This window comes from Haliaeetus albicilla, chromosome 17 (genome assembly GCF_947461875.1).
Source record: "Haliaeetus albicilla chromosome 17, bHalAlb1.1, whole genome shotgun sequence".
NCBI classification, from domain to species: Eukaryota; Metazoa; Chordata; class Aves; order Accipitriformes; family Accipitridae; genus Haliaeetus; species Haliaeetus albicilla.
In genome coordinates, this window is record NC_091499.1 from 12,608,705 (window position 1) to 12,624,568 (window position 15,864).

Genomic DNA, 15,864 nt, shown 5'->3' on the forward strand with positions numbered 1-15,864 from the left:
TGTTATAGAACAACATATTAATCTGTTCCATACACTCACTGCCAGTTCTGTGAAGGAAGAGTGCCTTAATTAAAGTGCTCTGCTAGGCACATATTTTCTTTACTGTTGTTATGACATACAGCAAGGAAAGAGTACAGAGCTTGTTTGTCAAATTCCAGCCAGTATAGCTCACTGGGACATCACTGTAATACATTCTGACATTCTGTAATACAGCATTGCTCAGGTATACAAGATATTTATCACCAATCTACCTTACGTATCTTGATACCCATTTAGTATGAAAGAGATCCTTCCTTTTTTGATCTAATTGGCAGAGGGAAACGAAGTAATTTACAAAAAAGCATTACCTTGTACAATTGCATGACTAACACAATCCATGAATATCAAAATGTTCAAAGATGAATGATTAATATGGCATTAGGAACACATGGTTCCATATATTAAAAACTAACCAGTTGAACTAGAAAGCTCATAGTCATCACTTTTTAGTCCCATCACTGTATTTTAAGGGTAGAAAGCAGTATTTTGATAGTTCCATTTGCATTAATTTGTCACATGAGGAACTGAAATGCAGGGAATACATTTTGCAAAAACTGCAACGACTCCTTTGAGAGGCTACAGAAAGGCAGGGCATTAGTCCACATTCTGTTTAGCACGGTACCCAGGACTCCTGACTCCCATGCCCTACAAAACAGCCAGGATGAGCTGTAACTTCAGTTAGTGGAAGTTAGCAGACATTCTGACCATGCAAAGTGACAGAAAATTACAACTCAAAATTAAGGAAGCTTTGTTACACCAAAAAACCCTACTAAAATTGGGCCATTAACCAGTAATTTTAAAAAGCTATCGAATAAAGCAATTAACAGATGTGTCTTCTTAATAAATGCGATCGAGTTGCAATCAACACACTTGGAGGCAGAAAAGGCATTTTTCTAAGGCTAGAGAACAAACTATAAATTGTTCTGTAATGGTCCAGGTATCCTACTTAGATTAAGTGAATAACAGAACTATTGGGAATAAAAACCACAGAATAAATGTCCACCCACTCCCACAAAATCTCTTGCCTCTTGGAATAAAAAAGGGGTGGATTCCCATAAAGTTGTCCATCCACACAAACTCTTTCTCCTTCGTTCTGTCATAAATCTTTAGTTCATTCTTCTGATAATCAGTCAGCTCAAGGAATTGACTCATTTTCTCACATAAGAATGTCAGGCATTTTTCACGAGCTAATAAAGCCATATCAGCTGAGCAGGATGTTGTACCTGTAATTAGAAAAGTTAAGTGTGCTTCAAAAAAAAACATAACTAGGCACGTTCATCTTACGATTAAGAAACTCAATTCCTTCACAGATGCCATTTTTGTGTAGTATTCTGTTTCAGGCTTATATTTCATATTAGTGCTTTTGCTTGCCAGTGCTTCCAGTACTATTTACCACGGACAAATTGTTCTGTGAGCAACAGAATTAAGTACACCTTATTTCCCAAACCCTTTCTTCTACCATCACCATCATCCTGACACCTCACCATAGTCCGCCCAGGCCTTCTTTCCCTGCATTTCTTGTGGCTTCTCACTTTTTCCCCACTCCCACATCTCCTATTTATCAGCTGGGCCAGTGGCCAAACGTGCAAAGATGCATTCTGAGCTATGCACGTGACACAGGCTAGCACACACAGGTGCTGACACGTGAGGTGGGAGTGAGGGAATAGTATGTGGTCACGTAATTAAGTACCATATCAGCTCAGAAGACTCAATAAAAAACACAGGCTTTCTTAATCTGTGTGCTAGCCTTTGTAATATTACTATTACTACCTCTAATTTACTTAAGCTTGCTGTATTATTCAAATTCTTGCTACTGAAACTCAAAAAAGGCATATGAAGTATGGGATATTGTTAAACAGAAGCGAAAACTTCTCCTAGAAGAGTTCCATGCTGCAGCAAAGCATTGTGTTTGCATTCTACTCAAAAACATTAATACAAATATATACCTTCATATTTCTCTATTTTTACTGAAATGAGCACTGAAGACTTACCTGATCCTATTCCATCAATGTATACCAAACATGCAGCATGGATAAAAGACATCATTGGAGAAATGTAAAGAAGGCTATATTCTTTGGCAGAATTCGACTCTTCATCCTCTACCATGACATTCATAAAATTAACCCATGACAAGACATCTCGCACACTGAGAATGCACTGGTGACCAAACTCTTGATTAGTCAGCCATTCAACAAAGTCCATCATGAGCTCTGCTATGTCAGCCCCTGAAAAGAGAGTAAAAAACAAAACAAACAAACAAAAAAATCGAGTTATCAAATAATTTTATTGGTCACATCTACCACATGGTTGTATAAAAAGTACCACTAAAGTAGGTACAGCTCTGTCGTGGTTTAACCCCAGCCAGCAACTAAGCACCACGCAGCCGCTCACTCACTCCCCCCCCATCCAGTGGGAGGGGGGAGAAAATCAGGAAAAGAAGTAAAACTCCTGGGTTGAGATAAGAACGATTTAATAGAACAGAAAAGAAGAAACTAATAATGATAATGATAACACTAATAAAATGACAACAGTAGTAATAAAGGATTGGAATGTACAAATGATGCGCAGGGCAATTGCTCACCACCCACCGACCGACACCCAGCCAGTCCCCGAGTGGCGAATCCCTGCCCCCCCACTTCCCAGTTCCTAAACTAGATGGGACGTCCCATGGTATGGAATACACTGTTGGCCAGTTTGGGTCAGGTGCCCTGGCTGGGCATGAGAAGCTGAAAAGTCCTTGACTCTAGTCTAAACACTACTGAGCAACAACTGAAAACATCAGTGTTATCAACATTCTTCACATACTGAACTCAAAACACAGCACTGTACCAGCTACTAGGAAGACAGTTAACTACATCCCAGCTGAAACCAGGACAAGCTGTAACGCATGAGCAACGTGGATGGGTACTCTATATCCTAACAGGCAGAATAACTGAAGAGTAAGTCTGTGCCTGTGCTGTCATTACAGGCCCTTTTATATTCAAGTAACAAGACAGAATCAAGTGATTAATACTAACAATGAAGCTGCTGGCAGAAAATGAAGCACCAGTTCCTTCAACACCTTACATTAAAACTAAGATTGGGCACTGAAGGGCTGGGGATATTTCAACTACCTGGATGGTGAAGTAAATACAGCCTTGAACTTACTTCCAGCTAGCCATATAGCATACATAATGAGGGAAGAACAAAGTCCAAAATATTTCATAACTGTCCTCAGAGAGAGATATACTTACAAGAAAGAGGGACACAGTGATATAAATTCTGCAGAAAGTTTAGCAGTCTCCAAACTAATTTTTTTCTTAACAACGTTTGACTACCAACACACAGAGAAGTACCCACCTTGATGGTTTATTCCACCCAGAGACAATCCTGGATGAAGATTGTGTTTTACAATCTGTATCAAATCATCACGGCCATTGCTTTGTGGACACCATATTTCTGTAAATCTGTTGCGCAATGCAGGAGAAAGCTGCAAACGAGCAGAATGACATAGCAATTCAAGTTACATTACATCACATTACTTAAGGTTGCAGTTAACCGATAGCCTCGTTAGCCACGGTACTTGCAAAAAATAAATAAAGTGACCAAGCTAGATCTTTCCTTCTAATTTTGACAGGGCCACTTTGTAACAGAATCTTCAAGAGAATGTGGATTTTAACATTTCTAGTAGTGGCATCAATGCAGGAAATGGCTGACAAAGAAAGTTCAAAGGAATATGGGAAGAAACCGAGCTGGTTTGCAAGCACCAAAGCTCCATTTTACTCTAGGGCATCACGTATCAAACAATGGCTATTTAATCTCCCTTTGCTTATAGAAGCAAGCTACCACACGGAAATTTGCCTTAATTTACAACTCGTTTCTGTAATTCCTCTCTTCCTCTGCCTGAATTAGTCAAGCAAAAATCATTAGCACAAATGCAATGCAGAAATAAATCCCCTTTAAATACATGGCTTTACAATGACTTGTTGTGTACTGTCGAAACCACCTTAAATGGAGTACCCATCTTCTTCTGGGTAAAAGAGCTTATAGTTTTTTTCAGTGCTACCTCTCAACACTGCTTAAAAGTTTTGGTTTATTCTTTTTAACCTGTCTCAAGTTACCTAAAGCCAGAAATCAGAAACAGATTTTTTTTCATTTAATGAGAAAGGTCTTTTGGGATGTGATGTTCATATTCACTGAGAATGACAAGATGGCTTCTAACTGTCACTTTCTGAACAGTATTAGGGAGAATAATCTGTTATGCAACTTCACGCTACTCCAGACTCATGTTAGCACTGGATTTACTTGGTTCATGAGACACACTTCCTGTACTTGAAGTATTCTACATATCAAGCCTACCTAGAGTATTTAGAGGCCTGAAGTTTTCTTTGACATTCTGTGAGTATTGACTTATATTGTCAAAATGACAGCACAAAGAAGTGATGGAAAACAGATAGACCCTAAACCTCCTTTAGAGTAATGAAGCAGATGCCTACTAGGAAGCACTGGATGCCACAACTGGCATGATGCATTTTTGCATTGCACCTCCAATCACTGAACAAGTCAATATGACCAGAAGATGCATGCTGTCCTTCCAGTTGCTTTGACATTTACCTCTTTTTTCCCAAAGTCACCTCCTGGGTTCATGGTTGCAAGGATACGAAATTTCTTTCCTGCAACTAATAGTTCTACCTCGTTCTCCTCATCATCTTGACCACCTTTTTCAGCAAGTACCAATGTCTTTTCAGCTTCAAGAACACTAGAGAGAAGGTTAAAAAAATTGCTTATTTTAAATTTAGTTTCACACTTCAAAAGGTCACTTAAAAATGAAAATCACACAAATTGCCCTCATTAAACTTTCACTGCCCTAGAATTCATAATAAAGATTTTAAATCTATTCATCCTCCCCCGTTGAGAACATTTCTGATTTTGTTCAGCAGGAAACTCCTCCCAACCTTGTCGATACGGTTCAGATCAAATGATCTGTCAAAAACCTTACCTAATAAAGTATCTCACAGCTCTCTTTACAAAAGCAATGGCAAAATCGATATTCATAGGAGCTATATGAAGAAATCTGTACAATGAACCAGTCTTCACGCTGACAGACTACACATCTGAGAAGCTTTCCACTATGTTTTTGCGGGTTTGGGGGATTTTGTTTGTTTTATGAGCTGTACTTCACTGTACACTAAAAGCTGTAAAAGTTTGAGCTGTTACCTGTTTAGAAAGACACTGCTCAGTATCACTATCAAAACAAAGAGGTTAACTGAACTTTATGAAAGAATGATAGCTGCAATAATACAATGAAAAAAACCCCAGCTTGTAACAGAGGGTTTGGATATGGTAGAAAAAATAGCTGCTAGTCATCTCAGTATAATGGCTAATGGAAAAAACTAAAATTAGGGATACTGCTGTAACCAGATAATGAAATTAAATTTATATATTATTATTTTTTTACACACACAAGTGGGAAATAACTAATTTTGTTTCTGGGATTTGACAAGACACATCATTTTCAAGAGTTCACTGACAGGCTGAAAATATTAATGTTGCAGATAGTTAACTGGAGATCTTACTTTTAGTTTTATTTTCCAACTTGACTCATGCTGTAAAGTGTCTCCAGATATTGTTTAAACTGTTTCAACTGAACTTGGGTTTATGCTTTTAATTTCTTTATTCAGGGACATGAGCTACTGAATAAAGCAAATCCTTTAATCATCTTATTTTTGTTCATGAAACAAATTCAGCAACTAGAGTGCAGGTCAGTCTGTAGCAGCACTATAAAGCCAAATGGAAGGTAATGGCCCCAACCAAAGCATTCAAAGCCAACATAATCAGTGTACCAATGTATGTCAAGCAAACATATACATATCTGCTTTTCAATCAAAGTACCTTTTATTTTTCCAGGTAAGTTAAGACATCAAGACTTAGGCAAGACAAGGCACTTTCATCTTGTCTTACCTTACTATCTTTCCCCCTAGCTGTAATTAAAATTTCAAACAGCAAAAAATTGTCTAAGTATTACTGTGATTAAAACTAGCACCTCTGTCAGATGGATGACAATTAGAAAACCAAAGCAAACTGGCACAGAAGTTGAAATATGAACAAGGCCAGAGTTATTTGGGTCATTCTCCCTTCCAGCAAGAACTATACGATTAAGAGAGCAGCTCACCCAGGCCAGGAAACAAATGTGCCTTAAAGAAGCTAGATTTACCCCGCTCATGTTTGCATAATGAATAGACACACTGAGGATGCTTAATACTAACACATTTAAGACATACCTGTTAAGTCGCTCTAGTACAGAATCATCAGCTAAAGAAATCTCATCGAGGAGGAAAAAACCCTCCTCTTTCATTGCTAAAACAAGAGGTCCATCACACCACTCAAAGAGTCTAGAACCGTCAGATTCCTCCTAAGAAATGGAAAAAGAATTGAAAAGTCATTATAATTGCCACTTTTTGCTTCCATGGTCACACCATCCAAACTACTATCGATGCAAGACAAACCTGCTCTTTCGACCTCTGTCTGACTGGTCGCAGTCCTCCCAGGAAGTCTGAAGTCTCCATATGCAAGTGGCAATTTACTGAGTATAGCTTCTGATTTGTTAATGCTGCAAAGATCTGACAAATGGTAGTTTTACCACACCTGCAAAGTAATTTAATGGAAAGGGAAGAATGACAAAAAAAAAAAGAAAAAAAAAAAAAAAGAGTCAGCTCACTTTGGACAGGATCCATACTTTCATTGAAGAGCTACGAGGCAAAGGCCCAGCATGCCAAACTCCTTCTGTTCCTTTCCTTGAAAGAAATTTATGCAAAATGAAGCCATTTTTGGCACAACTGTTGCTGACTTGCATAAGATGCCTTTAATTGAATTTAAATGAATATCTGCATTGATGGATTTCTGCAGGTTCAAAGTCAAATTTATTTCAGCCTGCCCCTAGAGGTACTCAACTGGCCTAGCATTTCACTAAACTGAAGATGCTACGTGTCTAGACCAAGCCTAAGTCTGAGGGAATAAACTGCTAAGTACCTAGAGTTCTCATTTATTACACTTAAATAATTTTCCTTATCCCTTTTCTTGCACTTTTGTTCCCTTCCCTCCTAGAAAAATTTACTCTCCAGCACAGGAGCAGACAGCATCTACTTCCACAACGTCCTTTACAGCATATGAGGCAGTGGCAGGGGTGAGAAGCAGTAGCAAGGCCATATTCAAGCTCTTAGAAAACGTAAAGCAAATGTGCTCTCAAACAGAAAAATGTCACAATTCCCCAAAAGCACCCTCTCCAGTGAGGCACTGTGAGATTCTACAGAGCACCTTGTGAAAGGTAGGGACAGAAGTCAGCTCACTTCAATTTTACTACTTTCTATATAATTTCTATGTAGTCATATACATAATGCAGATAATCCCATTTAAAGACTTGTGCTGAAAGAGATGTAATTGCTTCCCCTCAAAAGGGAACTGTGGAAAACAGCAGCTGGAAGTCTGCCATGACAGAGGCTTAAATTGTCCCAGATCAAAGAAGCACTGAAGCCCACAAAATCATTTTGTGTCTGACCCAGTGGCTGGTGCAGCACTACAAAGAACTGCATCATAAAAAGCAAGGTTACCCAGTGTCTCCCACCAGAAGTACTGGTTCACCAAACTCCAGGGCTCGTCCCACCAAAATGGCAAGTCTCCTCATCCCTTGAGTCCAGACAATATGGTTAAAATCTCTGTCCATCACTGACATCCGCGTGGAGGATTTAGCTGCACAACACAAAGCAATCCATCAGCTTCAGTCACATCTAGAGAACTACCAGTGTGGTCCTTCTAGGAAACTCACCCAGTAGCTTTTTGACACTTTCCCCTGAGAAGAGAGACTCCGGATATAGTTTCTTCTTGAAGTGTTTTTCAAGGACGCTCTGAATAACATCCACCTCCTCCTGTTTCCTGACTCTGCCTGCCAGAAGCATAAAACCTACAAAACAGAGGAAGAGAGAAAGCAATTACTACCTCAATCAGCAACAAAACTTTATACTTAAGAACTAGGGTTAGAAAGCAATTCTACAGACACTTTAAAAACCTGAGGTAGCAGGGCTCACCATCATTTGCTAAGTGCTGAAGCCAGTCATACTCCTTCTCCAGCTGTTCTGCCAATCTGTACCTTTCAGCCCAACGAAACAGATCCCGCAGGGTAATGAACCCATGCTTCCCAGCAAACACTGTCGAACCTCTGCGGTAAGACTGTCATAAGAACAAAACGTGAGCCATTTTTTCCATTAACATATCCGAATACTTAAAGAAAGCTAATCAGTGCTCTCTGATGTGACACTTCTTCAAACAAACTGTATGAAAAAAAAAAAAGTCTACCACTGTCACAACTCCCAAACTCAAATTACCATTAAGTGGGTATTTGATAGGTACCACGTACAAAATAATATAGATAATAATAAATAAAAATACTAAGAAGAAAATAGGTACTTGAAATAAAACAAAATCCAAGCAAAGATTAGGTTCTACACCAAAATGTATGTTAGCACTTTGAAGTGTGCTCTGGTTTGTGCTGCTAAAATTGCTTTTAAATACGAGATAGTTTTAGCTACATACTAAGTGTTAAATGCCTGTTAAACACAGGAGTGTCAGAACACATGCAAAATTACTGCTTAAAAATAATACCAAATTTAGCATGACCCAAAGACAACTACAAATCCAATACTGTACTTTGGATCCAGAGCAAGGGATTATTCTACATATCAAATCCCAAGGCCTTTGGTTATTAATTCTTTCGCTGCTAGCTTTCTCTCAGATCTGACATCACCTTCCCTATTCCCTCTCTTAACCACTGAACTAAGTACTTTGGTGGATTCTCTTCCATCAATTATGGTTTAGGTTTTTAAACACCTGCCTGTTAGCAACACCTCTCCCTGCAAAGGAATTTCTATTACTTAGTGCTGAAATGTGTTTGCATGTCTTCTGCAAAAAGAAGAAAGACTCTCATACTTGCAGGTCTAACATGACTTTGACAAGCTTGCTGCAATAAGAAGGTGGCAAACTGCATCGCTTGTGCAGGATGGTTTCCAGTTCAGAACTTGGCAGTTCATCAAAATGCAGTTCCACAAAACGATTTCTGAAGGCTCTGGACAAAACCTAAAATACGAGACCATACTATTGCTTGAACTTTTTCCTTTGATATTCTTCATGTTATATATCTTCCCACACATATCCAAAGGAAATATAGTGTCATAGCATACAAATTAGTACATACACATAAATGCTGAAAGAAAGCATAAGAGAGAGTCTGGATTATGATAAAAGCTTTAAAACATGTTGTGTTTTAACTGTGGTAGGCAGCTAAGCACCAAACAGCCACTTGCTTAATTCCCCCGACAATAGGATGAGGGAGACAACCGGAGGGGTAAACGTGAGAAAACTTGTGGGTTGAGATGAAGATAGTTTCATAGATAAAGCTAAAGATGTGTGTGCATGAGCAAAGCAAAATTAGGAATTCATTCACCTCTTCCCATCAGCAGGCAGGCGTTCAGCCATTTCCAGGGAATCAGGGCTTCATCATGCACAATGGTTATTTGGGGAAACAAACACTGAAAATCCCCCCCCTTGCTTCTTCTTCCCCCAGCTTTATATGCTGAGCATGATGTCATATGATACACGACAACCCTTTGCTCAGCTGGGGTCAGCTGTCCCAGCTGTGTCCCCTCCCAGCTTCTTGTACACCCCCAGCCTACTTGCTGGTGGGGTGGTGTGAGAAGCAGAAAAGGCCTTGGCTTTATGCAAGCACTGCTCAGCAATAACTAAGACATCTCTGCATTATCAACACTGTTTTGGTGACAAATCCAAAACATAGCACCATACCAGACACTATGAAGAAAATTAACTATTGCAGCCAAAACCAGTACAAAATGGACATCAATAGCCTAAGTCAAATCTCTTCTCCAATGTTCTTGGACAAGAAATGCTGAGTCAAATATAATATACATGAACTCCAGTTCAGTAAAGCACTTAGATCTCTACTACTCAAAATTAATTAGAAATTCGGTATCTGCAAAACAAGCAACTAACCTAAACAGAATCCAGCTGTACTGAAAGTTAGTCCACAGCCACCTCAACTCTCTACCTCTTGACAGTTTCACATTAATTCTGCGCTATGCATCTGAAAGAAGTGTGATGCAAAAACTACGAGAGAGATCAATTCCCTAGAGTCGTAGCTACTAAAGGGAAGAGATTATACAGACCTTTCTGCCACCATAAAGCCCTGGAGGATTCTGCGTAGCAAAAAGCATGAAGCGAGGGTGAGCTTTGACAACTTCCTGGGTCTCAGTAATGAACAGCTCCCTGTTATCATCCAACAAACGGTTGAGAGCCTCCAGAACATCAGTGGGAGCCAAATTCAATTCGTCTAGAACAATCCAGTAACCTTTTCTCATTGCATCTATGAGAATGCCTTGGAGGGAACAGAAAAAGTCCTAGATAAAAATCTAACAAACTAAATGTAACAGAAGCATGAATTCACATACTTCTAGCAACCAGTTTTCACTCAGTATAAATGGTAATCCAGAGATGGAAGCAACAGTATTGTTTAAGCTGTTGAATTGTCTTCTTTATGTCCAGTAGGACAAGTATGATAGGACAAACATGAACTCTTAAGAAGAAAAAAGCAGTGAAGTGAGACAGGAATTTGGAGTAAGTATAATATGCCCACCCACCTTCCTTAAATACCAACTTCCCAGAGGCATCCGATGTATAACAGCCAATATATTCCTGGATGTCAGTATGCTCATGATTGTTAATCCTTACACAATGATTCCCAGTAGCAGCAGCCAACCAGCGAATTAAACTGGTTTTACCAACAGAGGTCTCTCCTTGAATCAGTACTGGATGAGTCCTAAAAGCAATGACCAAAATAGTGGTTTAGAAGCACAAGGCATATCTTTCTCATATAGAAGATATCAACATGATTTGAAATTTTCACAGATCTACATCACCAAAACTACATTACCAAAATATCACCACTTAACTCACTTGGAGTATCCAAGATCATACACTAACAGGGGAACACAAGTAACTTTACTCCCAAGTGCTAACTGCTACCCATGAAGCTTTACATGGCAGTGTGAAATAAGCAGGTTATTTTAACTGCAAATCTCTAGATTATCATTTAATTAAAACTAGGTATGGCGGTAAGATAGTTTAAGGAGACAAGAAATACACATATAAATTCAAGTCACTTTATAATGAAAAGTTAACTGTAAAGTAGAAGGCGATGGACATTACTCATGCCAAACCATAAAGGCTAGACAGGCACCTACACTCAAGGCCAAAATAAACATCTTTAACTTAGTTTTTTAATGGAAAAGTTGAAACAGACTTACCCTGCAGACACAACTCTGGCAATGTCTTTCAGATTAAGCTTGACTGAAGGGGTTAGCACATAAGTCTCATCTACAGTAGGTTCTTTATCCCCAGCTGAAATCCAGTATCCCTCTATAAGTATAAATCTCCCTCCTTGGGGTTTTGGTATTTGCTAAGGAGACATGACAGAAATAACAGATTATACAAATGAGTTTCAATTTGCTAATGAAGACAACTATTGTTGACACCACTGCAATGTATTCTGTAAGAAGTAATTTTAAATTCATCCCTGAGCACTCCTGCAGTAAGCGCTGCCCCTTGTCACAGAATGCAAATTACAGCAAAAGCCTGACCAGATTATTTCAAGGTCACGAAGCAGGAATCTTTGCCAGTGCCACGAAGATAAAAACGTCTCAAGAGTCCTAGCACTGAATTTTAAAGTACACTTCCAAGCAGGAAATTGGCTTTTATCTTTTTCTATTCATACATATTTTCTAATACGAAGGGGTTTATTCTGAAACAAATACCTATCTCTTACAACTGGCTTCCCCATCCCACCTGCCCAGGCCCCCATGCAAAACTCATACTGGGCTCCCAGCACTAGTGAGATTCTTCCTTTCCCATTAGAGACAAAGCACAGATGTTTGCTTCGTAACCATATGTTCTGAATTTGGAGTCTAAAAATAAAAAGCCTGTGAAAGCTCCTCAAAAGTCTGTGAAAGCTGTATTAAGCTGCCCACACTCCACAATGCTGTAATTATTCAGACTTCCATATTTTTTCAAATTAACAAATAAACTAGCTAACATATGGGCATTTCAAGCCAAAGTAAAAAAATTACGAAGGAACAGTATTCATTTTTTTTCCTAGTTCTTATCTTTGTAACATGAAAAACAGGACTGCAAGAAGGAAATGTAGAAGAAAAAGGCAGAGAAGACAACTAAAAATAAATTCTACTCTGAATACTAAACAGCTCTATATAGGCTTAGTTACCTACCTGCTTGAGAAGGCTTTTGATGTTGCCAGAGACTATATGCTGGCATATTAGCTTTTGAACTACTGGGTGAGAACCTCTGTCAAGCTGCGTCAGGAAACTCAAACAGAAGCCCTAAGAAGAAGAATAATTTTGAGTGATAAAATGAAAAATCATTAGGAAAAAAAAAAATTAAAGAATCATTTCTGTTCAATACTGCACTTAGAAGAGAGGATTATCCTTTATCCAAACAGTCTTTGTAGCAAATACACACTGAAACAAACCCCAACATAGGTAATCACCTCATACAGTGAGCGTGGTATGCTGCTACATGGATTAGACGCTGCAAATCTCAATGCCCTGCAAAGTGTACGGAGACTATAGTGAGGTCTGTGGCCAGTTCCATCCACCAGCTTTGTTTCTGCTTCCTTTCTCACGGATAAATAAAAGCTGTAAAAATAAAGAGTTACACAGTGCTGTTACTGATCACACCATTGCTCTAAGGAATTAAACCCAAAGTATGAACACTTAAGCTTATCTTTAACTGTTACTTTTTCTAAAAGCTCCAGGTTAGGAAAGCCATGCCAAACTCTGCCATCTGTATAGTCAGTGAAGCAAGGCAACAGAATATTTTAGAATCATATTTCTGAGAAAGCTTGATACAAAGAGAATGACTATAAACTCAAAGTATTCTAAACATGTAACATTTCTTCAGGTTAATGCAGTGAGATAGTACACCTTGACCTAGGGGAAAGAAAGGTAACTTGATAAACACACAAGACTTTCATTGGTATGATCTACAGAAACAAACCATTTTAGTCTCAGATGCGAAAGAGAACTGCAACAACCGTGCCTTTTAACTGGTGCCACCAAGAAAGCAATTCTGAATAAGAAACCTCCCCACAAGTAGAGAAACCTTCAGAATTAAGAGGATGGATGTCTACACTCTTCTGTTTCCTAAAGCCATGCAAACTGCTGCGTAGGAAGCATTATAGCATTTCCCAAAACAGTCTAACTACAGACTACAGTTACGTACTTTCTTTTTGTGACTTATTCCATCAAGGATTTAAGGAGATTGCAACCAACTTACTTCACAATTCCTTGTACTGTATTTTTGTTCACATTCAAGCCTCTCAGATAATCCATGATAAGAACTTGCAAGTCTCCTTCATTTCTCAGTTCTTCTACATAAAGTTCAGTAAACCTGTAAGAATCAAATCAAATCATTAGTTAGTCTGGTATATTTGCATTGGGTGTTGAATATGAGTCTGCAGCCCTTCCATACCATGCATTACAACTGCAAACAATAGCTCAGGACACACGACAGGAAACTTAAACCAACTAAGCAATACCATTAACTTCAGAGGGGTGGATATTTTTGACAAATGCAAATATAAATTCATTTAAACTTAACAAGCCATGCTGAAGTCCCCTTTCTTCTGTACTACACTAACTTTCTTTCCTTTCACTACTAAGCCAGGAGAGCTAATAGCGATAAAATCTTACTTTGCCACTAACAACTACAAACGATTAGTTACATATAGTTAGGGCCCCTCTACAGTCTTGCACAGTGTTTATGAATCTCATAAGGGACTACACATGTGACTTTTGGCACTCGTGAGAGAAACTGCAACAAATACAAGCAGAAGATCTTTGCATCCAGGAACAGGTAGTACTGAAGAATGGATTTGCCACAATTCCAATTTCCTGGCCACAGCTTAAATGTTTGAAGATCACAAGTTAAATATTTTGAATATCACACAACTGCTCCACTGTGTAAACCACCCTCCTGAATGAACAAGGTTGGATACACAGCTTTTTGCAAGGATCATCAACTCTTCTGAGTTAAGAGAAAGGCTGTTAAACACAAAGCACTTGTCTTTATTATCCCCATCAGATACATAAACTGCTGCAGTAGAACTCCTGGGCACTGACAGCTTAATTGTAAATCATTTTGCTGCCCCCAGTGACAACACTCTACACTACTGCTAGACCATTTGCTCATGCTCAGCAACTTTACACAAGTATTTTCCCGATGCTATTTCATGAAAAACCTTCACCCTGATGTGGAAAGCGCCTCTCACAGGAAGTTAATTTGAGTTCAGACTTATATCCTCAGGCTTCAAATAAGGCATTCTTCACTGGGTCAACTTGTGAAGCTAGTTAAACTCCGAAAAAGACAGTGACTAAGTATTTTGTCACAGCATCATTATTTCCTACCTGTTTCTTATTCCTGGAGGAAGATTTTTCTTTCCAACATCTGTAGCTGGATTCATGCATGCAAACAAGCGAAAATCAGGGTGACGGACAAGAGGCTCTAAAGCAAAACAGAAATAAGAGACATAAGGTTAATGCTACACATAGGTTACTTATTATGTTAAATGAGGTATATTTCATCTAAGTCAGTTTTCTATTACTGCACTATGCCATTTTCTTAAAACACCATGGTGAAAAGTTTTCAAAGAATAACCCCATGTGATTTTATCAGAATTATCTCTCCATCTTCACAACAGCCACAGGCAAGTGAAACCCTGACTTTTATTTGTGTGTAGCAGGATGTTTTAAGAACACAAAATATTTCAAAAATTATATAAGCCCTAAATTTGGAACTCCCTTTTGTCTCTTTCAGAACAATGGCCAGTGCTTCCCTTGGCCAGGAAAAAAACCCAGCCTAGGAAGTTCATACAACATTTGTCTCTATCTGTAGCTCCAGAAAACAATATTCAGCAATTGCATTTTTTACCTTTACATCTGTACTGGGTCTGGCTGGGAAGGAGTTAACTTTCTTCACAGCAGCCCCTGTGGTGCTGTTGAGAACACACCAATATTTTGGCTATTGCTGAATTGTGCTGGCACAGCATAAAGGCTTTCTCTTTTTCCACACTCTGCCCTCTGTCCCCCAGCAACTAGGCTGGGACTGAGCAAAAGCTGGAAGGGAACACTGTTGGGACAGCTGACCCAAACTGGCCAAAGCAATATCCCCTACTATATAACATCATGCTCAGCAAAAAGAACTGGGGTAGAGGAAGAAGAGGAGGTGGTAATTTTTGTCTTCCAAGGTAGCTGTCACTTACGAGACTGGCTGGACTTTGGTCTGCTTGTGGGAGCTGGTTAGTGACTGCCTTTGTATCACTTGTTTCACATGACTGTTCTTGCTTTTGCTCTTCCTATTCTCTCCCCTTATCCTGCTGAGGGGTGGTGGGGTCAGAGGAGTGAGTGAGCAGCTGTATGGGTGCTGAGCTGCTGGCTGGGGTCAGCCCATAAGGACTCAGAAAAAGCAAATCCTTTCTACACATATTTCTAGCTGGAAACTATATTTGCAGGATCAGTGAAAGACAGTAACTACAGTAGCAACTGAATGTCATGTCCCATGCCCTTATCTGTCAAGCTACTTCAACTTTATTTAAAAAAAAAAGTTACACTCCCTGAATACTCCTTAGAGACAGCAATGCTTACTGAGGGCACTAGAGAGGTCTGCTCCTTGTAGAGTCCAAAGAGGCAAAAGCTACAACAATTTCTGCAGCTGAAA

The 15,864-nt window shown here is 39.1% G+C and overlaps 1 protein-coding gene across 2 annotated transcripts in view; it reads right to left on the reverse strand.

The window, feature by feature from the left end:
• MDN1 (midasin AAA ATPase 1) overlaps positions 1–15,864 on the reverse strand; it is a 102,935-nt gene that overhangs the window by 60,748 nt on the left and 26,323 nt on the right. For both annotated transcript variants that reach the window (XM_069804854.1, XM_069804855.1), the window contains exons 19-35: positions 14,556–14,652; positions 13,426–13,539; positions 12,638–12,785; positions 12,360–12,470; positions 11,385–11,536; positions 10,719–10,897; positions 10,248–10,456; positions 8,998–9,144; positions 8,100–8,241; positions 7,841–7,975; positions 7,626–7,764; positions 6,525–6,663; positions 6,300–6,430; positions 4,633–4,777; positions 3,379–3,508; positions 2,031–2,264; positions 1,065–1,262 (exon numbers count right to left, since the gene is read on the reverse strand). In XM_069804854.1, the coding sequence (XP_069660955.1) occupies positions 1,065–1,262; positions 2,031–2,264; positions 3,379–3,508; positions 4,633–4,777; positions 6,300–6,430; positions 6,525–6,663; positions 7,626–7,764; positions 7,841–7,975; positions 8,100–8,241; positions 8,998–9,144; positions 10,248–10,456; positions 10,719–10,897; positions 11,385–11,536; positions 12,360–12,470; positions 12,638–12,785; positions 13,426–13,539; positions 14,556–14,652 (2,550 nt within the window). The remainder of the gene's footprint in view (positions 1–1,064; positions 1,263–2,030; positions 2,265–3,378; positions 3,509–4,632; positions 4,778–6,299; positions 6,431–6,524; positions 6,664–7,625; positions 7,765–7,840; positions 7,976–8,099; positions 8,242–8,997; positions 9,145–10,247; positions 10,457–10,718; positions 10,898–11,384; positions 11,537–12,359; positions 12,471–12,637; positions 12,786–13,425; positions 13,540–14,555; positions 14,653–15,864) is intronic.